The sequence below is a fragment of the Choloepus didactylus genome, chromosome 5, assembly GCF_015220235.1.
Source record: "Choloepus didactylus isolate mChoDid1 chromosome 5, mChoDid1.pri, whole genome shotgun sequence".
Classification (NCBI taxonomy): domain Eukaryota; kingdom Metazoa; phylum Chordata; class Mammalia; order Pilosa; family Megalonychidae; genus Choloepus; species Choloepus didactylus.
This window is the reverse complement of record NC_051311.1, coordinates 91,375,206-91,402,932: the sequence shown is the minus strand read 5'-3', so window position 1 is coordinate 91,402,932 and position 27,727 is coordinate 91,375,206. Positions and strand designations below refer to the sequence as shown.

Below are 27,727 nucleotides of genomic sequence, written 5' to 3'. Positions count from 1 at the left end.
GATTGCTGTTAGCCCATCAGAATTTCTAGAATCTACTAATGAAGCAACAAGTTAAATCGCCTGTGGTTTCTGGAATCTTTATCATCAAAACAACTAAAAGTCTTCTGCTGTCCATGCAACAAAGAAATAGTGACTAGTGACCACATGAGCAAATTCTTTCAGTTTCATAGTATACAAGTTGCCCAAGACGGCAGAACTGAGCTCAATTCCAGTGTCGAGGTCATCTTACTATCTCTACCTTGATCTTCAACTGTTCTCTAAGGGCACTCATGTTCTCCCTTTTCCACCTGGATAACCTTCCTTGTGGAAAAGATGAAAACAGAATTATAACAGTTTGACTTTCCCACCATCCTTCAACATCATATCATCTGTCCCAATGAGACTAGCCTATTTGTTGTCCACTTCATGGCAAGCAACACCTTTCTTTCACACAGAGCTTTTCCCTGAAGTTCAGTAAGAGGTCTGGCTTCCCAAAAACAGTCTTCAGATTGTGCCTCTTCGTAATGTGTGTCTCTCTTTCTACCCATTTCAAATGCCTTTTGAAATCCAGGCTGATTAAGGCTATTTCTGTTTATTCCTTATTATAACAAGTAAAAATTTACAATTAGATTTTTGAGGAAATTAGAATTTGGGAGGAACCGATACTTACTGAGTCTCTGGCCAGAGGAGTTTCTCTGCATCCTGAGCACTCGATTTATTAAGAGGAAAACCAGTGATTCACCAGAATTCCATCTAAGCCTCCACAATCTGCCCCTAATTTGCCTTTCTGGGCTTTCCTCTGACTCTGTGCTCCTGTATTCTTCTGCATTTCCCTAAGCATGAATACAAAGATTGCCTCTCCACTTTCAAGCCTTTGTTCTCACTATCCTCTCCACCCAGAATTCCCTTCTTCTCCATCTCTTCTTGTTCCAAATCCTTCCAATTTTTCATGCCTAATCTAAATGTCACCTCTAGGATGCTTCCCTTTCATTCAAGTTTTCCTTCTCCCTCCCAGGAGCTACAATTACTCCTGGCTATGTGAAACTTCACACAATCTGCCTTGAAGTATTTTTGTGTATATATCTGGTATCCCTTGATAGGTTATAAGTGTCTTGGAATCTGTGGCAATGTTTCATTCATCATTGCATCCCCACACCACTGAACACATCTCTAATAGGTATTTAGCAAGTGTTTTATGGGTGAGTATGCTCTGCTTTTAGTAGAATTAGAATTAGAACTAGGTGAGCACAGTTGCAGTCCCTCATGACCGTTTTATCTTGCATTTGTGCCAACTGTGTGATAGCTATTAGAAAGTCATCACCCATGTCTGCCATCCGACTGGATGGTTTACTGCTGATTCTCACAGTGTGTCATACTTCTGCCCCTTCCCTTAGCCCTAGGAGTTTTCCAGTGTTCCACCACCTTCCATACAGCACTACTCTTCTATACAACCCTGTTATTGTGGGTTTCCTTGGAAGCAAACCCTGAGGCAAGGTAGTAGAAGCACCAGCACAGAATTTAAAGAAGTGATAAAGGGAAGGCAGTCAACAAAGAGCACACTATGAACTCAGCTACCAGAGTGAGCAACCAAAGCTTAACCCTGTGGAAAAACTTTGGTAAATGGTATAAAATACTTACCTCAAAATTATCCCACAGGAGACTCAAGAGAGGTATTTATATATGGTGTGCTGATAAATGTACAAAAAAAAAAGGAAGGCTGTTTGAGGGAAAAGGCCTTGGCTTGTAGGGTTTTCTAAATACTACAAACTCCCACCATGGCTGATTTCAAGCTACTAACAACTGTCTCACTGAATACTGAGTTGGGAATAGAAGTACAATAGAATACCATTATTCCATAATAAAGCAATTATACCATACCGATACAAAAGACAAACAAAAGAAAAGTGCAGTAAAACAATTAGGAATTGATGATTTTTGAGTATGTATTACCTTTGTTTTTAATATCATTTAATTGTAAGTTCACGTGATTTAAATTTTAATAATGGCTGTGTTTAACAAGTGGCTCACAAATTTCCCGAAAATTTAACAATCAGCATTCATGAACCTATTGAATATGAAAGAGAACTGAAGTATCTGTTACAGTACCAGTTCCCTTTTGAACAAAACACACCCTTTCCATGCCGTATTACAACCAGGTATTCCATTCTACCTGCAGAACAATCAGCAGAATCGTCTAAAAGTCCAGGTGGCCTGGACCACGAGCTAGCTGGAGATTGGTCCTCCTCTCAGCACAAGGCGGTGCACCCAAACTCAGCTTCCCATAGAATAGGGGCTGCAACACTCCATGGGCCCCAAGGTTTCCATACAACTCTGGTTTCCAACAGTCTGGCCCCAAGAGGACTGATTATTCCCTTGTGAGAATTAGATTTAAGTTTAGCTTTCACACACGGTGGGGGAAGTTAAGGAATTGGCAGAAGGTTAAAAAGACAAACTGTAATCCACAGTGAGTCCCCCTGCTTATCCGCCCACTATCTACTGTCCTTGCAAGGTAGAGACTCGGGGTAGAGTTTCCTTAAACAGCTTCATAAGTTGTTACCAAACTAGCTCAGACTAGCTCTGCAGCTCAAGAACAAAGGAAAAAGGGGTGGAGACTTGTTTCAAACGTTCCAAGTTTGCACAGGAGACTTTTTTTCAAAAGTTTCCAATTTGGGCGGGCTGCATGTTTCAAATTTGGGCGGGCTAGTTAGGCTTGTCAAATAGAATGCAACCTCTGAAGTATCCAGCCAATGGAGAAACGGGAGGGACTTGTGGTTAGGTGTAGGGAATAAATACTGCTGGGTCTATTGTTATGTGCGCCAACCCCCACATTTTGGTTGGGCGCCCATTCTTGCAAGACCGTGAATAAATTCGTTTCTTCTCCACAATTGGGTGAGCATTTATTCCTTTTAGGAATAGTGCTTGTCTCTCACACCCTCACTGACAGGACTGCTTTCTCTCACTTGCTCTATAAGAAGGGAAAACAATGGGGGAATGAGGTGGGTGGGGTCTTGCCACTGAAATGCAGATCCACACTAAGCCACCCTGGCCCCTGCCCATCTCTCCATGGCATGATGAGGGACAGGAGAAAACCTTTTACTTTTGATCTCCTTATTCCTTAAGTTTCCCAAATAAAGCCTATTTATTGATCCGCACTATGATGTTTACCCTTCCAAGATAACTGGCAACCACGAAGCGATCCACCTTGCATGACATTTCCAAATCTCAATAATAGCTACAAGATAAATAAATTGCTGCTCGTGTTAAAATTTCATCTTCATTCTGTGTATCTTTCCCACTATGGTTCTTTCTACTTCACACCCAGTGTCCTCTGTAAAATCTGTCTGTGTGTTTGTTTGTTTTAGGGTTTTAGATTTACCTAGGTATTTGTTTCCCATGCCACAAATTTTTAGATTCATCTTGGCATGTGTCTCCCACTTCTGCAAATTCAGTGAGAATTACATGCCTACTGGACACATTATTTCTTGTCTTCAGGAGATATACTTTATCCTTAGCCAGGAGCTCATTATTCTGGTTGCTTAAGCTATAGCCAGAAACCAAAATCCTGTTTCTCAATATTTGCCTATGTTGCCAGATGATTATATCTTATGACACTACCCCCCTTTCTCTTCCAAATTCAGCTTCCGAAGAACAGTCCAGCTTCCCAGACTCAGAACCAAAAATGAGGCGGAGGGCCCATGCAATCACTGTGACCACCAAGCACCTTGAACAAGTACGTACTGTCCCCACACACAGATGGACATCAGCATCTCCTGTTGCTAGGCAACCATGCTGACTGGCAGCAGCACATATGTGCTCCTGTCATCCCACCTGGTGGTGGAGGCAGCACCTCTCCACTGGCTCTGGAGTCAGAATGGCTGGCAGCAGCCAAAGAGGACACTTCACGAACTTGGGACTCCCACTAATCTAGAGGCATAAAGGGATTTCAGCATGGCAGTGAAGAGAGTGTTCACCTCATATGGGATCCCATACAGAACATGATTTTAACCTATGTACTTACCTAACACTTTAACATATCACAGCTAGTGGCTGAAAGGCAGAGCTATAGACATCTCCAATCACAGTGGCTACACAAGAACAGAAAAACTATCTGCATGACTGGTTTATTTCTCTAGCATAATACCTGGCACAAAAAGGTGCTCAGTAAATGTTTGGTGAGTAAATGAATGAAGTTTCTCTGCACCCCAAGTATTTATATTAAAATACACTTCAATTCCTTAAATTCCTGGGTTTTTAGCTCTTCCATAATCATATTTTATAAGTGCTTGAAAGTCCTCATCTTTTGCTTCCAAACTACTGTCTCTCTTCCCACATCTCCCATTTGCCCCTCAACCAGCCCCAATCTAGCTTCTATCACAAACATTCTACCAGAACAGCTCTCACTAAAGTGACCAACCTCCAGGTCGCTAAACCCAATGGCAGCTTTAGACATCTCACTGGACCCCTCTGTACCATTCTATACTCTCTTCCCTTAGACTCCATGAGCCTCGATTTTGTTTTCCTCCAACATAACTGGGAATCTTCTACCCTTTTATGCCTGGACCCGACCCAACCTATCAAGGCCAGAATTCTTTAAGGCTCTGCCCTAGGCCCTCTCCACTTTTTATGCTATTTCCTATCCCTAGGCAATCTCAGCAACTTACCATCTATAAGTCAACAGATCCAGTGTCCCTCCTTCAAGCTTCAGCTCCATAAGTCCAGATACCTACTTGACATTGCCACTAGAATGTCTCGAAGGCCCTCACATTCAACATGTCTTCAAGACTGAATGCATGATTCATTTATGTAAAAAAAAACCTACTGAGTACGAACTATGTGCCAGGCACTGTTCTGGGGCTAAGGGATTCAGTGAATAAGACCTTGCCCCTGATCTTACAGAATATAAAAACACTCCCCTCTCCCCCACCCCCAATTGGATCTTTCTCAGTGTACCCCACTTCCCTGAATGGCACAGCCATCCAAAGGGTGAAAAATCCAAGGATACTGGAGTCATCTTTAACATCTCTCTCCCTTATTGTCCCTCCCTACCCTGGTCTATATCCATTTCCAAATACTAACAATTTTGCCTCTTAAATATATCTCGTCTGTTCATGTCTGAAGTCTGTTCATCTCCTCTCTTTCTCCCTATTCAAAACTTCCATCATCTCTCATGCATCCACTCTAGTTAGCCTCTCCACATTGTGCTCTTTTTCAAAAGGTAGATGTGATCACGAAACCCTCCTTCTCCAACCTCGCCTCCAATTTTAAACTCCTTTTCAGCTTCTCCTTATTTTTTGGATATAGGACAAAATCCTGAGCAATGACCTACAAACCCATGCTTACTGTTCAGCCTCAATGTGTACCCTCACTCTCTCTATCCCAACCACACCGACCTTCTCTTCTCTCCTAGGGAGCCCTCCTTGGTTCTCCAAGAACCTAGGTACTTAATGTTTTCTTTACTAGGAACATTCTTACACCACACACACACACACACACACACACACACACACACACACACACACTTCTGCCTACCTTGTAAAATTCTATTTCTTCTGGAATCTTAGTTTAAATGTCAATTCCTCAGAGAAGCCTTCCCTAACTTGCAGATCTTCACTCAGTTTACAAATACATCCTTGCTTTGGGCCATTTCCAAGGATAACTGTCAACCAATGCAAGTCATCAAAAGTCAGGGCAGCACTCAGCAGATAAACTCACTGCCCTCGCCCCTATGTGGGACATGACTCCCAGGGGTGTAAATCTCCCTGGTGGCACAGGGCATGACTCCCGGGGATGAGCCTGGACCTGACATCATGGGACTTTTAAAAAATCTTCCTGACCAAAAGGGGGAAGAGAAATCAAACAAAATAAAGTTTCAGCGGCTGAGAGATTTCAAATGGAGTCAAGAGGTCATTCTGGAAGCTATTCTTATGTGCTATATGGATATCCCTTTGTAGTTTTTAGTGTATTGGAATAGCTAGACGAAATACCTGAAACTGTTGAACTGCAACCCATTAGTCTTGATTCTTGAAGACGATCATATAACTATGTAGCTTATATGGTGTGACTGTGTGATTGTGAAAACCCTGTGGCTCACACTCCAGTGTATGAACAGATGAGAAGAAAAATGGGAACAAAAATTAAATGAATAATAGGGGGGATGGGAGATGGGCTGTTTTAGGTGTTCTTCTTCACTTGTGTTTTTATTCTTATTTTTATTTTTTTTTGCAGTAATGAAAATGTTCAAAAATTGATTTTGGTGATGAATACACAACAATTATATGATGATACTATGAACAATTGATTGTACACTGTGGATGATTGTATGGTATGTGAATGTATCTCAATAAACTGAATTTTTTTAAAAAGTCAGGGCAGGATACTTCTAGAATCTTCTATTTGTTTTCCCTGTTTTTTCACATTTGGTTGCCATGTTTTATCACAGGCTTCTTCTAAAATATTAACCCTTTTTTCCCATGTGGTTTTTAACATCTTTTTTCATCTTTATCATCTCTATGAACATGTTTATGTGTATATTTATTGTCCTTAGCCTCAAATCTGCTTTTGTAAGTAGATGACATATACATATAAATTAAATAAATATATGAAAATGTCTGCTAGAAGTGGGCACTCAGTAGCTATTTAACTAATCAATTAATTGGAAAGCAGAAAACTTGGTCTCTAATCCCAGCTCACAATAACTTTATTAGAAAGATAAATTTATTTTTAAAACAAGAGGATTAGATTACATCTGACTGTAAATGGGAGGCCTGCCAGCCAAATGCAGCCCACAGACAAATATGGCACCCAGTGTTCAAATAACTTTTGAACTTACGTATTTAGGTTTAGTTTGCAACTAGTCTGCGTAGTCCACATCCCTTCCTACTGTCTTACCACTGGTAATTTCCTATAGGTACTGCTGGCCCTGGAAGGCATTCGGGTTTGAAGATCTGCAGGACTGTTATAAGGTAAAAATAATCTATACCCTCATTATATGGGAAATAGTTATTTATGAAATAACAGGGGAAATTGGATTTAGTGACATCAAAATGCAGAGCAAAGAACAAACAACATGTAGAGCTCAAAGAATATCTAGGTCCTATGAGGTACAGAGAATATTTGAGCAAATTTATTACCAAAAGAGAAATAATGGCTTAATGCTTACAACATCTGGAGATCAGAATTTCGACACAGGGATTAACAAACTCATGTTAAAATGGTCTCATCGTAATAGGCTCAGAACTGCAGGGTATTTGTCCACATTACATAAAACACAGCACAATCTGCCAACCCTGGCCCTGTCTGCTCAGGAACAGACCCAGGACGGAACCAGTGGCAAAAGAAGATACTCTTGGCAGTGTGAAGATAAACGGATTTCCCACCTCATCTGCACTGACCCTCACTTTTGTTAATGAATTCTTTATTTTAATTTCCACTGTCTTCATGCAAAAGCTACTTGAGATAGACCACAGTTCCTGAAATTATTAAAATTCCCTACATTTTATGCCTCAAAGATACAGTAAAAAATAATCAAATCTGAGCTCTAAAGCCTGAAAAAAGAATTTTAATATCATAAAGCCTTTGATATACGTAATTTTTTTTTGAGGTAAAATTCATGTAACATAAAATCAGCCATTTTAAGGTGTGCAATTCATGGGCGTTGAGTACATTCACATGGTTGCATCTAGTTCCAAAACATTTTCATCACCCCCAAGGAGAATCCGTATCTATTAAGCTGCCATTCTCCATCCTCCGTCTTTCCCTAGCCTCTGGTAACCAATGACCTGCTTTCTGTCTCTATAGATTTGCCCATCTTGATATTTCACATAAACAGAATCATATAATATGGGACCTTTTGTGTCTGACTTCTTTTACTCAGCACGTTTTCAACGTCATATTGTAGCAGGTCTCATTATTCCGTTCCTTTTCATGATATTATAATATTCCATTTCGCAGGTATACCACATTTTAGTCATTTTAATTCTAATGTTATTTCCAATCCTTCTTAAATTTCACATATGTATTTATCAAAAGGTGAAGAATTAAATAAAACTTATTTCATTCCTATTCTATAAAATAGGAAATACTATAAAGCGGGATGTGTAAATTTCAAATCACATTATATTTATCTGATTATGTGGTGTTTCGCTTATCCATCCAAACATTGTCTTCTAACATAATTTTTTTTTGAAATATAGGAATAGTAATCTGAGGCTCTTGAAAAAGTGAGTCACCACATAAGATCACAGGCAACTGTGAAGCAACAAACAGTGTATAGTCTGGTTTATAAGGAACTACCATCAGTTAAGACTCAAATATTCTCTAAATCTTTCTAGAGATTTTGGGGAATCAATACAGATTTTTCTGTAAAACAGCTATATGGATGCTTTGTAAGGATAAACATGAAGGGAAAACTTGTTTTCATCACATTCCAAATTTTTATGACCTAAAAAAATGACACTCTTGGAGTTTTATAAGCTCTTCTCTCCCAAAGTAAAAATTAAAAAATATAAGGAGCAATTTTTAGTTAGCATTTAATCTCTACATAAAAGAAATGGAAAAACAAACATGTCCAACAAACATATGAAAACATAATAATCTCACTAATAATGAAAGAAAACCAAAACAGCAGCCAGTCATCAATTTTTCTTTATGAAAGGCAACAAAGAACACACACATACACCACCACCACCACCACCACACATAAACAAGAAGAGAACACCAGGTATTGGGATATGGCACTCTCCAACCCCAGTGGATTGGAATAACCATTTTGTGAAGCATTTTCTCAGTAAGTTTCAAGAGCTTTAAAATAGTCATGTTCTTTGACCTAGTAATTACCCTCTGAGAAATGTATCCTAAGGAAATAATCAAGGATACAGTCAGAGATTTATGTTCAATATTATATTCTACAGTGCTATTCAGAATCGTGAAAAATTGGATGTCCAATATTTAAAGAATGGCTACATAAATTATTGTACTTCCAACTGAGGATATATTATGCAGAGGCTATATATTATGAGGATATGTTGGTTACACGGGAAGTATTTAACAATAAAATATTAAGTGAAAAAAGCAGGAGGCCAAACTCCATGTAACAGGAGGCCTCAAATCTGTTTAAAAGTATATTTATAAATTCGGCTTCTTGACATCAGTGCAGATTACATAGGTGTCTGCAAATTGTGAAAATTCTACAAGATATACACTTACATGCATAGTTTATGTATGCACATAACAAACCTCAATGAAACATTTGTTTAAGGTTTATTTATGTTTTTATATGGAAGAAAATATGGAAAAATGATTTTAATCTCCTCAGTATTTGCCTTGATAATTTATTGGGGTTGGAGAAAGGTCTATCTAGAAAGTGAAAGGGACTTCAAGGTCAGCTTCACTACTATTGACTGGGTGGCCAGGGGCTACAAAACCTCTCTTTTTACTTTTCTTATCTGTAAAATGGGGCTACAGAGATTGAGAAATTAAACTGGATAATTTGTGAAAAGTTTTTAAATACTATTTGGTACATACTAGATGTGCAAGACTGTCAGATTCACTATTAAAATTTTAAAACCACCATGGAAGAAGACTTAAATTCTTACTGAGAATGAAATTAGTGAAAGAAATACTAAAAACAAAAATTTGGAGAGGACACTGTTATCAACCGCCTGTACCATAATTATCACCACTGACCAGCAGCTGCCAGCACTTGTACACATCTCCTGGCTATGGACCTCCCATCTCTCTTCCCTGCAGCCCTCCACAGAGTTCCAAGACTAGCCTGGGAGCATCCTGAGGCATAACTGCTCATCTGAACCCTGACAATAAGGTAATCAAATCTTAAACCTTAAGGATAACCAAATTACGTTTATTCGCCTCCAGATTCAATGAAATCACTTAATATGGTTGGTAGGTGGCTGGCTGATTGACAGATAATGGAGTCTGATAGATATCTGGAACCAAAATGTTTCACCTTTGACTTAACTTGTTAATGAAGTAATTTCACAGATATCAGCTGTGGGAACCATTTTCTTCCTTTGTTAAGCTTTGGCCTATTGTCTTACACTTTGAAGGACACTTTGGATTCAACCCCAGCCAGGAAACTTCATTGCTAAATAAATAATAACTTCTCTTTCCATAGAGAAATGTTCTGAAATGAACTGAGTCTACTACTCAATAAACATTTAAGGACCAAATCTTCCCTTTGTGGCTTCCTCTTCCCTTCCTGCACCCATGTGTCAGGGCAAAACAAGACTGAGGCAATTTCTTTAAAACATACTGTCCCCTCAGAAGAGATCAGACTTCAATTACTGCTACCTTGGGAGAGTTTTCATACAGCTGAAAAAGACGAAAACATGCTGAAATTTCTACCACATTTACTCTGACCATAAATCCCAGACCCTCCTGTGTTTCCTCTAAATGGTCGCTAAAACATTTTTAGACAAACTGGAACTTATTAAGACAAACACAGGTTGTCAAGATTGTCCATAGGGCAGGAAGAATTCAAGCGATTTCTTTCCTTTTAAAAGAGACATGCTTTTCTCCCCTCAGTCAAACTCATAAATAAAACCTCCATCTCAAAGGTAATTGATTCCTTCTCAAATTCTGGAATGCCTCTCTATTTTTATTTTATTTTAGTTTATTGGTTTTTGAAGTCTCTATTTCCAACCATATCCAGCCAGATGAAAATCATTTTTTAGTTATTAAAACTAAACCACACTTTTCTAATTATAAACATAATGCCTACTCATTATAAACTTTTGAAAAAATGTTAAAATGTTTAAAAAAAAAAAAACAGATACAATCACCTGATGTCCCATAACCCAGAAATCACTACTATCAACATTTTGTCCCAGGCATAGAAACAAATTATAACATTTAACCATAAGATATTTGCTCATCTGCTTCTCTGATAATCAAATAGTTAATGACATTTTAAAGCTAAAAGGCTAAAAATGATGTTATGAGTCTACTGGAAATGCTACCAGACTGCTCCAGGAATCCACAGAATACTAGACTACTGGGACAAAGAAGGAGAACTTGCCAAGCAGGGGTACCTTTTTAGGTAACCCCGATGTGTGGATGTCATAATTTTTTTTTTTAATTTAAGTATTTGGCCTAAATAGCTTAGGTAAGGCTTGAGTACAATTTAATTTACTGTAGTTAATTTACACAAACATTCTATGTCTATATTTATTTTTAAAGGCAAAAACTAGATTTATACCCAGAACACCAAGGAGACACATTTCTTAACCCAGAATTCTCAATGTGTGGCCCATAAATACAGCCCATACAGGAATCACCTAGGGGGTTTGTCTTTGTTTTTGTTTTAATGCAATTTTTTTGAGATATACTCACACACCATATAATCCATCCAAATTATACAATCAGTGGCCCACAGCATCATCATATAGTTGTGCATTCATCGCCACAATCAATTTTCAGCATTTTCATTACTCCAAAATAAAGAAAAAATATTAAAAAATAAAAAAGAAATAAAAACACCCAAACCATACCCCTTATACCCTCCCTATTATTTATGTAGATATTTTTGCCATTATTTTATTACTCATCTGCCCATATACCGGGCAAAGGGAGTGTCAGTCACCAGATTTTTCACTATCAGTCACACGATAAAGGCTATATAGTTATACAATCATCATCAAGAATCAAGTCTACTGGATTACATTCAATAGATTCAGGTATTTTGTTCGGGTTATTCTAATACACTAGAAACTAAAAAGGAATATCTATATAATGTGTATGAATAACCTCCAGATTAACCTCTCGACTCTGAGTTATCTCAGCCACTAAAACTTTATTTGGTTTCATTTCTTTTCCCCCTTTTGGTCAAGAAAGCATTGTCAATCCCATGATGCCAAGGCCAGGCTCATCCCTGGGAGTCATGTCCCATGAAGCAGTGAGGGTAGTGAGTTTATTTGCAGAGCTGGCTGAAACAAAGAGATCACATCTGAGCAGCAAAAGAGGTTCTCTAGGGGTGACTCTTAGGCATATTTAAAGTAGGCTTAGCTTCTCCTTTGCAAGAATAAGTTTCATAAGGGCAAGCCCCAAGATCAAGGGCTTAATTTATTAAATTGGGATTCCCTAATGCTTACGGGAATATCAGGAATTCCCCAGGTGGGGAAGTTTAAGTTCAATATTTCCACATTTTTCCCCAGTCCTTCAAGGGGACTTTGTAAACACTTTTTTATTTTCTGCCCACAGTACTCTGGGGTGCATCAGGGTATTACATTAACCTGTAAGAATAACAAGATCTCATTCAGGGGAAGTGTTTTTAATGCAGATTTTCAACCCCTACAAAGATCTAAGAAAACAGAGCTTTCCAGATGGGGAAGTGGAAATGGCGTGGAGGAAGACCTAGGGAAGCTGTATGTTTAATAGGTATTCTAAGTAATTCTTAAAATGCTAAAGTTGGAAAACCACCACTTTGTCTCTTAATTAACAGAAATGCAACTAGGGTCGTTTCTTAAATCAAAAATTAATGAAACAGGTTTACATTTCTTGGCACCACTGTACAGACTTGGCCAATAATAATTGCACACTTAATATGATTTACTGCAGATAATGATTTTTTCCTAAATTGAATACAATAAAAAATATGTGATAAGAAGAATCTATTGTCACAACTCCAATTTTCCCCTTTCAAAACAGGAATTTCCTTACTTGTTAGAAAGAAGACAGATTTAACCTTGGTCATAATGGATGTTGATGGTATGGGTACCAAGACGGAGATAAGGTGGGATACTGAGCCACAACCTGGTTTGAAAGTATGGCAGCTGCCCTGAGCCAGAAACACATATCCATCCTGACCACTTACCTGTTAGATCACCATTCAAAGCATGACGTATAATGGAATAACAATGGAAGTTTAATGAGAATTTGAACCTACACTCAAGTTGAATATGCAAATTTTGGAAGACTACCCTCCTGAAGACTATAGCAGCCAGAGAACTAAGCGCTGTGTCAGTTCAAAGTTGAGGAAGACTGAAAGGCTCATTTCAGAGGTGATAAAACAGAAATTACTATTTTCCCCTCCATCTCCATAGACAACAGTTTCTTTAAAATGTAGAGTCCTTTCTTGATGACAAGAGAAGGTCAATATTCAGACTGGGTCAAGGTTTCAGTGCCACTCACTAGTCAAGAGCAGGCCACCCCTGGGGATCCAATGGCTACTGTGGGACCTGTGATCTTGCAGGCACTGGAACTCCTGGAAGGGACCAACTGCCCCCATAAATCTGAGAACTCTTACTGCCAGGCACTGGAGATAAAATCATGGTAAATTAGACTTGTAATCCAGTAGTTGTGGTAGTTGTCATAGTAATTATCATCATCATCACCATCACCATCACCAGCATTATCATCATCATCACCATCATAGCTAATACTAATATGGTATGTGTACCAATATGAACTTTAGATATAGTAACTTAAATTTATGTATGTAAAATACATATTCACATGCAAATATATGAAGATAAAAATTTTCACAAAAAAAGCATCAAGAAGCAATACTTTCCCTTACTATTTGTGATTCACTTTAGACATATTCTCTTCTATTTTAATCTAACATTTTATTAAATGAGTCATGAAAGAGCAATTTGCAAAACTCTGCGTTAGATCATGGTTTTGAAATGTTTCACAGCTGGGAAGGCCTTGAGCACAGATAATTCCCCATTTTTGAGGAGGACTGCAGGGTCCTGCAATCTAAGATGTTCTCAAAGCCACAAAACTGATTTTTCTGCAGAGAATTACAACAATGTAGCAAGGTGGATAGTGACTGGGATTCATAGGTCAGATTTATAAATTAACAGTACAGAACAGAAAGAAAGTGCTACAACACTGTGCTCTCCTTTAGAGAAATACTGCAGTTAGTCATCTGCCAAAAGGTGGCAGAACAAGGCTGGGAAAGGCCCAAAGTAGCCAAGTCCAGTTAAAGCACAGGAAATGTAAGACAGGAATCAATACACTATGTTGGATTACATCATGACCATTAGGGAGATCCCTGACTTCTTACTTATGGTGATGCTAATCAGGGCTGAAGAGGCTAAGGAGGGGACTTTAGTGCCCACCTAAGAGGAATACCCACAAGTGAGGACCTGGGAAGCCAGCATGGATGCAGTTATGCCTCCGTCTCCTGTGGATGCTTCCTTGACTGGCAAAGTTCCAACAGAGGTGGATTAAAAGGTTCCCAGACTGTAGGATGAGTTGGCTTCCAACATGGCAAGGCAGGCCATAAGTGGGGACGTTTGGCCACTCACCTCTAGTATATTGAGGGCCCAAATAGAAGCAAACCACTGAAGATCCTGACACTGGCCAACCTTAGGGGTTGGAAATGGCCCATTGCTTATTTTGATTTGGGATAGCAGTGCTAACCAGCAGCTCTTTGGCTCCATGACCCCTTTGCCAAAGCCACTGGTAGGAGAATTTGTCAGGGTTGTTCCCAGAGAAGTCAAAGGTCTCCACCAAGGTTTTTGAAAGGGAATTATATTGGACCCACATGTTACTCCACATGCCCTTCCATATGGAACTGCAAGAATTATAAGAGTTAAGCATACTCACAATAGAAGACTAAGAAGAGAAGATGAACTGCAACTAGTAAGAATCTCTAAGTAATACTGTTAAATATTAGAAGTTGCCAGGGTGGTGAGGGAGCTCTGAAAAGACTGAACAGGGGAAAGCATGGTAGGACAAAACTGACTGACACGAGAAAGTCCTTGCTGTCTGACATGAGAATCCTATCATTTTATTCCTTTGCTTGGGGCCAGTCTTAATCTCAAATACTCATAATCCATTATCACAAATTGAGATTACACTACTGACTCCCTAGGCCTTTCAGACACTTTCCAACAGCAAATGCTAATCTACAGAGAAAATCAGTTTTCATCTTTAATACTATTTTGGACTTCTTTAAACACGAATCAGTTTAACCCCTTCCCTCCTCCTTCAACACCCCCCCCCAAAGACTGATGGGCCTCAAAGCCTTCATCTTCTGTTCCCTCTGCCCCAAATGTTCTTCCTTCCAGACCTACCCCTGACAACCATTACTCTGCCTTCAAGCCACATCATAATTGCTTTTTCCTAATCCCCCTGTCCGATCACAAACTATATTGAGTATTCCCACAAAATCTTCACTCCTCCTGTTTAGCATTTACCATAATTGCAATTAAGTAACTGTTTGTGTAATTATTTGTTCAATCTCCAAATCCCCCAATAAAAAGCTTCATGAAAGCAGTGACAGTGTCTGTCTTGTTTGCTCTTGACTATTCCCTATTGCCCTAGCACATAATAGACACTGAATAATATCTACTGAAAGAAGTAAAGACCTCCTGAAACTTAAAATTGAGATAACATTATCACTAAGGTATTTTCACTATTGCTTTTAGAGATAATTATGGTTTTAAATGTTTAATGTATGTTGTTAACCTTTAATTATTCATTCTGCCCTATAGTTTACAAAACAGTAAACAAAAAGGATGAGAGGTTCAAAATAATATTTATCTAAAATGAAATGAATCATTTTGCAAACTTGGCCTGGAAATAAGAATGGTAACTAACTAGTCCTACAGTGACCATGGTTCCAGTTAAATAAGACCCAGTCAAGGCAAGATACAGGCATTAAACATTTATGAGCTGCTCAGAATATTATGAATTAATCAGTGCTTGCTCATTTAAATGTTTAATATTTAATGGTAGTGCTTCTACAGTCTCCCGAAATTATTACACTTTACTACGTCTCTTACAAAAGAATCAAAATCAAGTTGATATATAATATTTGAGAATTCTGGTTATGGAAGCCACAGTGATACATATACTAGAAGGAAACATGATTGCAGCACATTAGGCGTCTGATGAAATTCTCAACACATTTATCTCAGATGCAAGGATAATGATAACAACAACAAAAACATTCATGATAACCAAAAGTAAATACGTGCAGGATGTGATTGCCTTTCATCCAGGATGAATTATTTGGGAAAGCCTGCTAAAAATCTGGCTTTCATGAACTCTCCTAGACAAATGCAAGTGGTATGCTAAAGGAATTTTAGGTAATACAAAGTATTAGTGCTTTCATGTAATTCTAGTAAATCTAAATACTAGCTGTGGAAATAGAATAATATACCACCCCCATTCCATGAATTCTTTTATTCCAAGTCCTCTCAGTCATCTTAAAACTAATGTTGGCATTTAAAAATTCAATAATGGCAATAATGCTTTATTATTAAATAGAATCTATCATTCAGAAATCTCAAGAAAATTGTGACCTAATATATCATGCAACACATTCAACTCCTTTAACCTTATCAGGGAAGCATCTTTGTGCATCAAATACAAAACAACAGTTACATAAATACAATACTGTGCATTACAACAGATATATCCCATTTATAAAACATAAAATAGTATTTCACAGTGCAGCTGCAGTTTGACTGTAGTGTGCACAATATATTAATATAAGAAATTATTAAATATATATTATTAAATGTTACTTCTTACAATGACAATGATACTTAGAGTTATACTTGCTATGGAGCTTGTTCTGAAATTTCTAACTTTTTCCACATCAATGTAGATTGTAACATGATATTCCCTTTTTCCTTTTTTCAAATAAGCGATTTCATTTCTGTCTAGATATACAGAAAAACTGACCACACAAAAAACAAATTATTAAATGTGGTCATTTTCATCAAGTGAATAACATTGTTTTTTCATTTTAGTAAAGCAAATCCAGAACAGATACACAGAAGTATAAAAAACAAAATCGGCAAGTATATTAATGACTAGCACTGTTGATGCCCATGACCATTAATGCAGTAATAATATTCAAAAAATGTGTAAAACATTTTTAAACACTTAATACACACATGTATTTTGTTTGGATGCCTTGTGGTAGAACTGCATTTCTGTGATTGGAATCACATTCTAAGTGGTCTAAGGAATCTTCCATTTAAAGGAATTTTTGGTGAAAATATATATACATATATAAAAACATCTTTCCTTTTTAATCTGTAGATATATATATATATATATCTCCACTTGAATATACAGTTATTTCTTTCATCCCTATCTCAATTGATTTTTTTTTAATTTGGGCATTTCAAATCAGGTTTGCATAATTTGAAATATACATTCATTTTTCAAAGAGCCCATGTGTGAAAAATTCAGAATGAACAGTATTATCGCAATAAGAAAGTGCCATTAAGAGAAAAGTAATTTCCGCAAGATCATATCAAGTTCAAATCTGGGACTAGCCTGCTTACATGTGATAGACTGAAGATGATAGAATTTTTATTGAAATCATCTAGATTACAACCTTCCTTCCTTTCATAATTAGTAAATGAATTAACTAGTATTGTATTTTAGCATATAAACTTAAAAATTATAATATAAATTTGAAAAGGTAATTTTCTTTCCTACTCTGCACCTCTCACATACTCTGTATTCAACATTTAGCTAATAGACCCATGATCAATGATTAACGTCCAGTTAAGTTCAGTGGGCTACATTTAAACTTTTGAATGAAAATGCCAAACAAAGCAACTTATATCAAACTTTCCTTACATCTTTTAAAGGAAATCATGTTCTCAAGACATAGTCAAATTTATAATAATTAGTTGTGCAACTTAATGAGATTCTATAAAAATTTTATAAAATTTCAAGAAAACTATAGAAGGTAAATCTACTAATATATTAATTCATGATAAATGATTCATGATAAACTAAGGTTATGAAAAAATTCAGCAGTATGAATTTAGTTGTCAAAAAAAAGCATATAAACACCAAATCTAGGTATGTATTTTTTAAAGTGGCCCCTAAGATTATGTTCCACATTTATGCAAATATATACTTTTAAAACAAATGCCAAATATTTCAGGTATCAGTCAGATATTACTAAGTGATTTTAACATTCTTTCCATCCAGTTATATAAAAGTACTTCCTAGGGTCTTCAATTACCAAAAGAAAATTCTGAAACCTTTTTTTTTTTAATTAAAGAACTTTTATAAAATATTTTGCCTCTTAAAGGGCAGTTGTGATGAAAACATTCCCTTTCCTATATTCCTATCCTGTATACTGTCATGATGATCTATTACCCTTCCTTTATGAATGAGATTACTGAAACATTACTTAAAATACAATATAGATAGATAATATTGGAATGATGTTCAGTAAATTATAATCTCCAATGCACTATCATTATAATTACAGCAAATTTTATTTTTAATTGGTGGTTTCCCCAGTCCTCTCCTAGTCTAGCAGCAATTAAATCTATTAGCAACCACTTGCACCAATTGGTTTATCAGCTTGTCAACTGTTAAGTCAAATATTGTTAACAGTAAGCAGATAACTATATTTCAATATAGTGTGTGGCTGAGGGAAATAGTCTGATAAAAAGAAATAGAAGGGAAGAAATAATATCTAGAGAGTAAATATGGTTATTTTTGAGGGAAAATAAAATTGTATGCTCTATAATTTAAATCTTGTAATTGTTTTATCACTATATATTTAGTTCTTTGGATAGTGCAGTTGAGTTAGCCTGACCTTGTCTTATCAAATCTTCCAACACCCTTGGCCATGAAAACATTCTCATTACATCTTTTGTGTACATTTCTGTAAGCTCTAACAACCATCCACGTTCCAGGACTTCTTTGACTTTTGAACCCCTAAATTTAAAAGTCCACTGGGTTTATATTCAAGGATTCGGACACCAGTTCTCATTTGGGTAATCGAACATCTTTTTGTTGTCACATGTGTCAAGTTAACCCTTAAGAAAATAATTTAGATTTGGTTCTACTGATATTTCTTTTCAGATCTTGTTTGAAACCAGTGATTTTGCTGTTGTTGTTCCATTTGATTTTGATTTTGTTATCTGATGAACTTCTAAGACATAAAGAGGTAAAATATAAGAATCAGTGAGAACTTTTAGTCTGAGTTGTCATATAATCCTACAGGCTATCTGCAAAGTCAGGAAAAAGTATGTTAGTTAAATACAACTCCTTATGATTGACTTTGAAAACACACTGCACAATTACTAATTTTTAAATAAATTTATTTAAAAGTTTATTGCTTTGAACTTCAACTTTCATATGAGACCAAGGGAATAGATATCTATTTGGTACAGGATCTAAATTTTCTAAATGGTACAACTCTACAGTCGATTTGTTCAAACACCACAATTGCATGGAACTTTGAATAGGAAGTGAGATACGGTTGGTTAATATAGGCTGGAGTGAAATAGTGACACATTCTAGAGTAATTTGGGCAGATAATAAAAAATATATTTACAGCCTCCCCCTCCCCAGCCCCAAGGATCTGGGGGAAGGTGCGGATGTCCTGGACATCCTCACCTGGACTGATGTTGATGTTGTCACAAACATTGGGACTGGCGGTTTGATGTGCTGAGCCCTCGAGCATGGGACTTGCCCTTATGAAGCTCATTACCACAAAGGAGAGTCTAAACTTGCATGCAATGGTGCCTAAGAGTCTCCCCGAGTACCTCTTTGTTGCTCAGATGTGGCCCTCTCTCTCTCTAACTGAGCCATCTCGACAGATGAACTCACTGCCCTCTCCTCTACGTGGGACCCGACTCCCAGGGGTGTAAATCTCCCTGGCAACGCAGAGTATGACTCCCGGGGATGAATGTGGACCCGGCATCGTGGGACTGAGATTATCTTCTTGACCAAAAGGGGGATGCAAAATGAGATGAAATAGTTTCAGTGGCTGAGAGATTCCAAATGGAGTCGAGAGGTCACTCTGGTGGACATTCTTATGCACTATATAGATAACACCTCTTAGGCTTTAATGTATTGGAATAGCTAGAAGTAAATACCTGAAACTACCAAACTCCAACCCAGCAGCCTGGACTCCTGAAGACAATTATATAATAATGTAGATTACAAGGGGTGACAGTGTGATTGTGAAGACCTTGTGGATCACACCCCCTTTATCTAGTGTATGGATGAGTGGAGGAATGGGGATAAAAACTAAAGGACAAATGGAGTGGGATGGGGGGATGATTTGGGTGTTCTTTTTTCACTTTTATTTTTTATTCTTGTTCTGGTTCTTTCTGATGTAAGGAAAATGTTCAGAGAGAGATTGTGGTGATGAACGCATAACTATGTTATCATACTGTGGACAGTGGATTGTATATCATGGATGATTGTATGGTGTGTAAATGTATTTCAATAAAACTGAATTTAATTAAAAAAAAAAGTTTATTGCTTTGATACTTACACAATTATGAGCTAATACTTGCTCTCAGCCATTTCTGGTTTCCAACTAAAGTACATATTCCTCCTGACATATTTCTATAAACCTTACTTTAAACACACTCTTCTCATTCTTCTGATTTAACCCTGGCACTAAAGGAAAGTCTCTGGGGTCTTGAAATATGTCACTGGAAATGACTCAAAGTGCATAAATTCATATGAAATAAATGGAGACATGAAGAACTAGTATCTTTCCCATATAAAGCAATGGGGAACCATGTTCTAAAAAAGCATACACAGCAGATGTTACATGCAAAAATTTCAGGGAACTTTTTTTTTTTTAAATCTATATATTGTCTAAACAGTAAGGATGCTGAGAAATACTGTAATGTTTGTGACTCTCACAGAAGGTTAAAGGAAATAGTCTGATAAAATGCCTTTTCTGTTTTTTTTTTTTTTAATTCCACCTTTACTAAGAGGGAAAATGGTATTTTAACTGCAAAATAAGCACTGGCCTTAAAAGTTGTTCTCCCCTTCTGTTCTAGTTTGCTAATGCTGCCGGAATGCAAAACACCAGAGAAGGATTGGCTTTTATAAAAGGGGGTTGACTCCTAGGCACAGGTTTCAACAACCAGGAATCTCTTTCAACATGGCCCAGAACAACTCCGCAAACAACATGATCGCTACACACCAAAGGCGCAGTCGCACCAAATTCACAGCCGACCAGTTGAAAATCCTCATCAACACCTTCAACCAAAAACCTTACCCGGGTCATGCCACCAAACAAAAACTTGCTTTAGAAATTAATGCTGAAGAGTCGAGAATCCAGATTTGGTTTCAGAATCGAAGAGCTCGACAGTCATTCCAGAGAAGAACAGAACCCGAGCAGGCCTTGGAATCAAGCCAGGCCCACAGGCAACACCTCCCTGCGGAGAGTCAAGCTACTCTAGATAGACGGTGCCGCACCTGCTATACATCTTCCCAATTACGCACTCTCATCAAGGCGTTCAAGAACAACCCTTACCCTGGGATTGATTCCAGAGAACAGCTTGCTAAAGAAATTGGGGTTCCAGAGTCAAGAGTCCAAGTTTGGTTTCAAAACCGAAGATCTAGATTATTTGCCCAGAGAAAAAGAGAACCTGATGAGATCTTAGAACAAATACAAGACAAGGGGCAAAATCCCTGAGATGAGAAGGTTCACGGCATAGAAGCGACGCAAAATATCACCAACCTCACTAGCAACTGTTTTATTTCTCTGGAACCAGAATGAGGGGGCACAGAAACTAGTTCAGTGTATCTGATATCATCATCCTGAGCCCCAAATATTTCTCACTCTTGCTGGGGATGCACCCTTCCTCTGAGACTGCAAGTTGAGCATTCTGGAAATGTTAAGCAAGACTTCGGGGACAGAGATGGGTCCAAGAGGCACTCCACAGCACTACTGACCCAGCCTGGACCAAGAGTTCAGCAGAGCTGAGGACAATGAAAATAAAATGCATACATATCATTTCATAATCATCTCAGTAATAATTGATTCAGGCAAAAAACATCAATGTATGTAAAAATTTCAAAGTGAATGTTTTATGAAGAACAAGATATATATTGTCTCAAAGAATCTACACACAGGTTACTTATTAATTAAAAAAGGAAAACTGATAAATTTGCAATGGAAAAACCTGACAGATTCCACCGTGACCAAGTGCACGATATTCACTTTACCAACAGTAATACAGACTGACATGAGGTGCCGCCTGAAATGAAGCCTCTAAGACACAATATCCCTTCTGTGGTTTTACTGACAAAAGTGTTCATGCTTAATTTAATCATAAGCAAACAGCAGGCAAAATTGAGTGACATTCTGCAAAGTTACAGACCTGTACTCCTCAACAGTGGATTGAATAATTGCAGTAAGGTTGGAGAGAAAGTGTTCTAACTCAGGAAGTCTCCTGAAGAGTTATCTTCTATATGTAGCATTTATATGGGGAAGGGACACAAAAACAGAGACCTGTTTATGTCTAAAATTTCTCTCCAAAGATGCTCAAGAAACTGGTGATGTTAGTTATCTCTTGGGAAGAGAGGTGGAAAATTGAAATGGGAAATAGAACTGTTTTTTTCACTTTGATATATGTATTTTTTTACTTGTCGTACCAAATAGTCAACTCAAAATTTCTCAGTTTAATCACTTCCAAGTATACCGTTCATTCATTGGCATTGATTCTATTTGCAATATTGTGCTGCCATCACTAACACCCATTACCTCAACTTTTTCATCACCTCAAAGAGAATCTCTGCACCCATTAAGCAATAACTCCCCCTCCCCACACCCTCCTCTTCCCCACCTCCTGTTGCCATGGTCACTGGTATCCTTTAATCTACAACTGTTGCTGTGAAGTTTGCTTATTACAGGTATTTCATATAAACTATATCATACAATCAAAAAAAAAGGGGGTTTATTTGGTTACACAGTTACAGTCTTAAGGCCATAAAGTGTCCAAGGTAACACATCAGCAATTGGGTACCTTCACTGGAGGATGGCCAATGGTGTCCGGAAAAACCTCTATTAGCTGGGAAGGCACGTGGCTGGCGTCTGTTCCAAAGTTCTGGTTTCAAAATGGCTTTCTCCCAGAATGTTCCTCTCTAGGCTGCAGTTCCTCAAAAATGTCTCTTAGTTGCACTTGTGGTATTTGTCCTCTCTCAGCTTCTCCAGAGCAAGAGTCTGCTTTCAATGGCCATCTTCAATCTCCCTCATCTGTAGCTCCTGTGCTTTCTTCAAAGTGTCCTTCTTGGCTGTAGCTCCTCTTCAAAATGTCACTCACAGCTGCACTGAGTTCCCTCTGCCTGTCAGCTCATTTATATGGCTCCACTGATCAAGGCCCACCCTAAATGGGTGGGGCCACGCCTCCATGGAAATATCTCATCAGAGTTATTACCTACAGTTGGGTGGGGCACATTTCCATGCAAATCTAATCAGCACCAAAACGTCTACCCTACAAGGCTGCATCAACGAATATGGCTTTTCCTGGGGGACATAACATTCAAACCAGCACACCTTCCTAACGCCGCCTTAAATCAAGTTGGGTTCCACTAGGATGTCACAGCCATCACCACATCCACCTCCCACTGGGCCTCTAGTGGGGATTAATCACCAAGGCCTGGCTCCTCCCTTTTTCTCTCTCATTCTGTGCATTGATCCCAGCCACAAGATTCCTGCTAACTTCACAGGGAGATCTGCTTCAAGACCAGTACCAAAGGGAAAGAAAACAGGACAAGAAAAGTCTGCCAAAGGAAGACAACTCTTCAAAGTATCCTAACCTCATATTTTACTGAAAACAGTTTATTGAAAAAATAAACTGCACCTAAAGTTCACAATAAGGAGGTGAGGATTTGTCATTTTTTGTTTGGTTTTTGTCCCACACACAGTTTCTTCCACTCTTTGTCACAGAGCATCAGTAGGACTCAGGACAACCGAGATTACGTGAGCCAAACACCAGCAACATTCAGTTGTCTCCACAGCTTCACTAAAAGCAGCTTGAATATGCTCTTGACAAATCAAGTTTAGGCAGTGCTGATATTTTGTGAAGCACTGGTTGAGGGAAATATATACACATATGTGATTTTATATAAAGAATGTTAAACCTGCCAATCTAAATGCCAAATGGGAATGTAATCTCAACTAGCAGTTGCAGTGAATTTGTTTTTGTAAAAATAAATGATCAAAACCAGACAGACTTATTTATTGCATACTCTGCTTTTGTCTCTTCTAGTTCTTAAGTGCAGTTGCCAAATACAATATAGTATTAGACACCTAATCAGACAGATTGGAAGAGAATGGTGTGGGTAAGTGTGCAAGCATGTGTAGGTGAGTGTGTGTGTATGGGAGTGTGAGTAATTTGTGAGTGTGCATGTGTGAATGTGTGAGTATGTGTTGTATGAGTTATTACTCCCATTTTCTTTTTTTCTTCATCTAACCTTTCTAGTCATTCACTGGCGATCATTTTCCAACTACAGGCCATGTGAATAAAGTCTTAGCAACACTAGTACAGAACAAATTACACATGAGATACTAGAATCGCCAAATATTCTTGGATCAGTTCTGGCATGGAATATATAAAATGAACAATTAGACATAAAATTAATAAATCACAAACAGATTTTGTAATTAGATTGTCAACATGCTTAAATCTGGATAGGCACAAACCAATTTTTGTTTTCTTGTAAGCTAAAACAAATGATAAGGAGTTATCAATCCAGATGCAGGCTAATCTTCAACAGCACATAGACAGAAATAAATATTTCCATGCATACTTTATATTGATTTTTTTTAAAGGACTGTAATTTCAAGAGCCTCAGAAAATACAATTAGCAAGATTAAAAAGAAAAAAATAATAAAGAATTTTTTTAGCTGAACAGAAAGCCATGGGCAATCTTTTATGAAACAGGTTTTAGTTAATGCCAGACTATTTTGTGCATCACAAATGAGAAAGGATACCAACCAGCAGCTCAAGTATGGTGTTCAGATCTGAAAATTAGATACAATGGGAATTCACAAACTGTATTTGTAATAGCATAATATTTAATTCAATCCTAAATAAGGCAGGAAGCATGGGTTCCAATCCTATGAGACCTTAAATCACCCAAACAATTTTTCTGGACTTCAGTTTTAACAAACCACAAAACAGAAATAGATTTGATGACATACAAAATATTTTCCAGCTTGAAATGCCTTATACCGTCTAGTGTTCTTTTAAGACATTGTATCAAGATGAATAGTTATTAAATTCCTCTCTAGAAATTAAAAATAAATAAATTAAGCAATTGTCTTCCTATAAAAACTTAAGTTTATTTTTATCAAAGGCAGAGGAATGGATATGACTTGGTAATTCTATACCATCCAAATAATCCTACTCAGTGATATTCAGTGTGAATTTTCAATCTGAGGACTCAAAACTTTCTTCAATTCTAAAAAGTTCTCTGCCATTATCTTTTTGAATACTGTGTCTGCCTTATTTGCTGTGCCTTTTCCTTCTAGAACTCCTATTAGATATAGGACAGAGTTGTTACTTTCTTGGCTCAGGTTTCTGAACCATGAGCAGTGATGGTTCAGGCCCCTACCTACACGTGAAGCAGGGTTCACCTTTTGTTTTTCTTGGGTGACCTTTCTGCCACCCAGGAACTGGGACAAGAAGCCAATATCCATGTCATATGCCAAACTGTGGGCAGAGATTTTCTGCTCTCCATGCAGGGACAGGAAAACCCCATGGCAGCTTCATACCTTAAGCTGGGAGCTCAGTTCCATCTTTCTTTTGTGCATAGGAGCCTGAAGCCTTGATTCAGACCTGAAAAATCTCAACCTCAAAGACATGTATCAGGTTCAGATCTGCCAATGGGCCAGTGTAACTCCCAAGTCCTCTAACTATGGGTTCTTCTTGGTACGGACACATGAAGATTTCCTCAAAATTGCTTTTGATCTCCACTATATACTTCATAGAAAATGTCTATCCTATTTTACTCAGCATTTAGTATGTTTGGAGTGGGACCAGAATTTTCCCATGTTAGTTCACCCTCTACCTACTTCTGTAACATTCTACACAGACAATAAAGTGCTGCAGCCTAGCGGGTCCCTTGCATCTAGAAAAGTCCATAACTAAAATGAGTAGATTCCCTGAAAGACATGAGGTCATGGTAAAACGAATTATAATGTTAAAAGTGGTGAATAAGGAAAACATGGTAACAACATTGCTGAATTAATCTCCTGTAAAGGAAAGAAAGACCAGGATAAAAGCAAACAGAATTTAAGAAGAATGACAAAAATTAGGAGTTTTGATCAGTAAGACATAAAACTATATCCTTACAGAATGATTTCTGGGTTTAATAAGAAGCAATCTTATGAAAACAATGTCCCCTTTGGGTTAGTTTTCAAAACTTTTTAATTAGGACTCACACTGATACACTATAATCTTTGGATAGAAGCTTGGTTAACAAGGAGAGGATACAAAAGTGTGTTAGAATTTAAAAAACAAAACAAAAACCTGTTTATATCATTCCCTAAAACGGGTTATTAGGAAGGGTTTAATAAGGCTTGGGAGACCTAAAATTCCACTGTAGACTTGAAAAGGAGGTAGATATGTTAAGGATGAACCTGTGGATGATAAATACTGTTGTCCTGAACAAAAATAATGAAGAATGGAATCACAGGACTGTTAAAAGAGAGCTGTTCTCTCTTTGTTGCTCAGATGTGATCTCTCTTTAAGCCCACTAGGCAGGTAAATTCACTGCCCTCCGCCTACGTGGGACATGACATCCAGGGGTGTAAATCCCCCTGGCAATGCAGGACATGACTCTCAGGGATGAACCTGGACCCGGAATTGTGGGACTGAGAAAATCTTCTTGACCAAAAAGGGGAAGAGAGATGAAACAAAATAAGGTTTCGTGGCTGAGAGATTTCAAATGGAGTCAAGAGGTCACTCTGGAGGGTATTCTTATGCGCTATACAGATATCCCTTTTTAGTCTGTAGTGTGTTGGAATGGCTAGAGGGAAATACCTGAAGCTATCGAACTGCAACTCAGTGGCCTTGATTCTTAAGATGACTGTATAACTATGAAGCTTGCAGAATGTGACTGTGTAATTGTGAAAACCTTATGGCTCACACTCCATTTATCCAGTGTATGGACAGATGGGTAGAAAAATTGGGACAAAAATTAAGTGCAAAATAGGGTTGGATGGGGCATGGAATGTTTTAGGTGTTCTTTTTTATTTTATTTTTAATTTTTGGGAGTAAGAAAAATGTTCAAAAATTGATTCTGGTGATGAGTGCACAACTATATGATGGTATTGTGAATAGCTGATTGTACACTGTGGATGATTGTAGGGTATGTGAATATATTTCAATAAAACTATATTAAAAAAACAAAAAAACAAAAAAGAAAAAAGAGAACTGTTCTGGCAACTTGACAACGTGTGCTTAGAAATGACAGACAAAGAACATGAAAAGAAAAAAAGAGGGAGGAAGAGGAATGGATATTTTTGGTGTCTCCGGATTCTCTTAGCTAAAAAGAAGATTAACATTTCATGTTGGAAACTGGAAGCATAAACACAGGTAACAAGAAAATTAAAATTTTGCCATAAGAAAGGAAAGAAAAATGGCACTGTACAGGAAATGATAAATGACTTACGTGGCAGAGGTATAAACAGAGGAGCAAAGGGTGTTTGCCATGGCTTCTGCAAGCCATTTTCATTAGAAGCAACTCTGGAACTCAGTTCCCTTGAGTTAAAAATGAGAACAACACACTGAAATCTGTCTCAAGTGAAGACAGACTCTTTCAAACTTTTTCAGGACTCCAGAAGAAAATTAACAAATGAAGGAAAACAATTCAATTTCTTTAAATATAGTTTGCTGAGCCAAAATGAGCAGAATCCCAATAATTACCTCAAGGATTGAAGCTAGAAAAATAAGCCCACTGGTTTTGCACTAAAAGTTATTTGGTTATAAGATGGGTTGCTTCAACCCTAATAGCAGTCCTTTATATGTAT

The 27,727-nt window shown here is 37.6% G+C and overlaps 2 protein-coding genes across 2 annotated transcripts in view; one reads left to right on the top strand and one right to left on the bottom strand.

Moving 5' to 3' along the window:
* RELN (reelin) overlaps positions 1-27,727 on the bottom strand; it is a 520,858-nt gene that overhangs the window by 462,981 nt on the left and 30,150 nt on the right.
* On the top strand, positions 20,846-21,618 carry LOC119534285 (double homeobox protein A-like). The gene has a single exon (XM_037836467.1). It carries the CDS (start codon positions 20,846-20,848, stop codon positions 21,380-21,382), a length of 537 nt encoding a protein of 178 aa, XP_037692395.1. The 3' UTR covers positions 21,383-21,618.

Excerpts from the sequence above, each read along its gene's own strand:
- LOC119534285 (XM_037836467.1), top strand. The coding sequence starts at position 20,846 with ATGGCCCAGAACAACTCCGCAAACAACATGATCGCTACACACCAAAGG.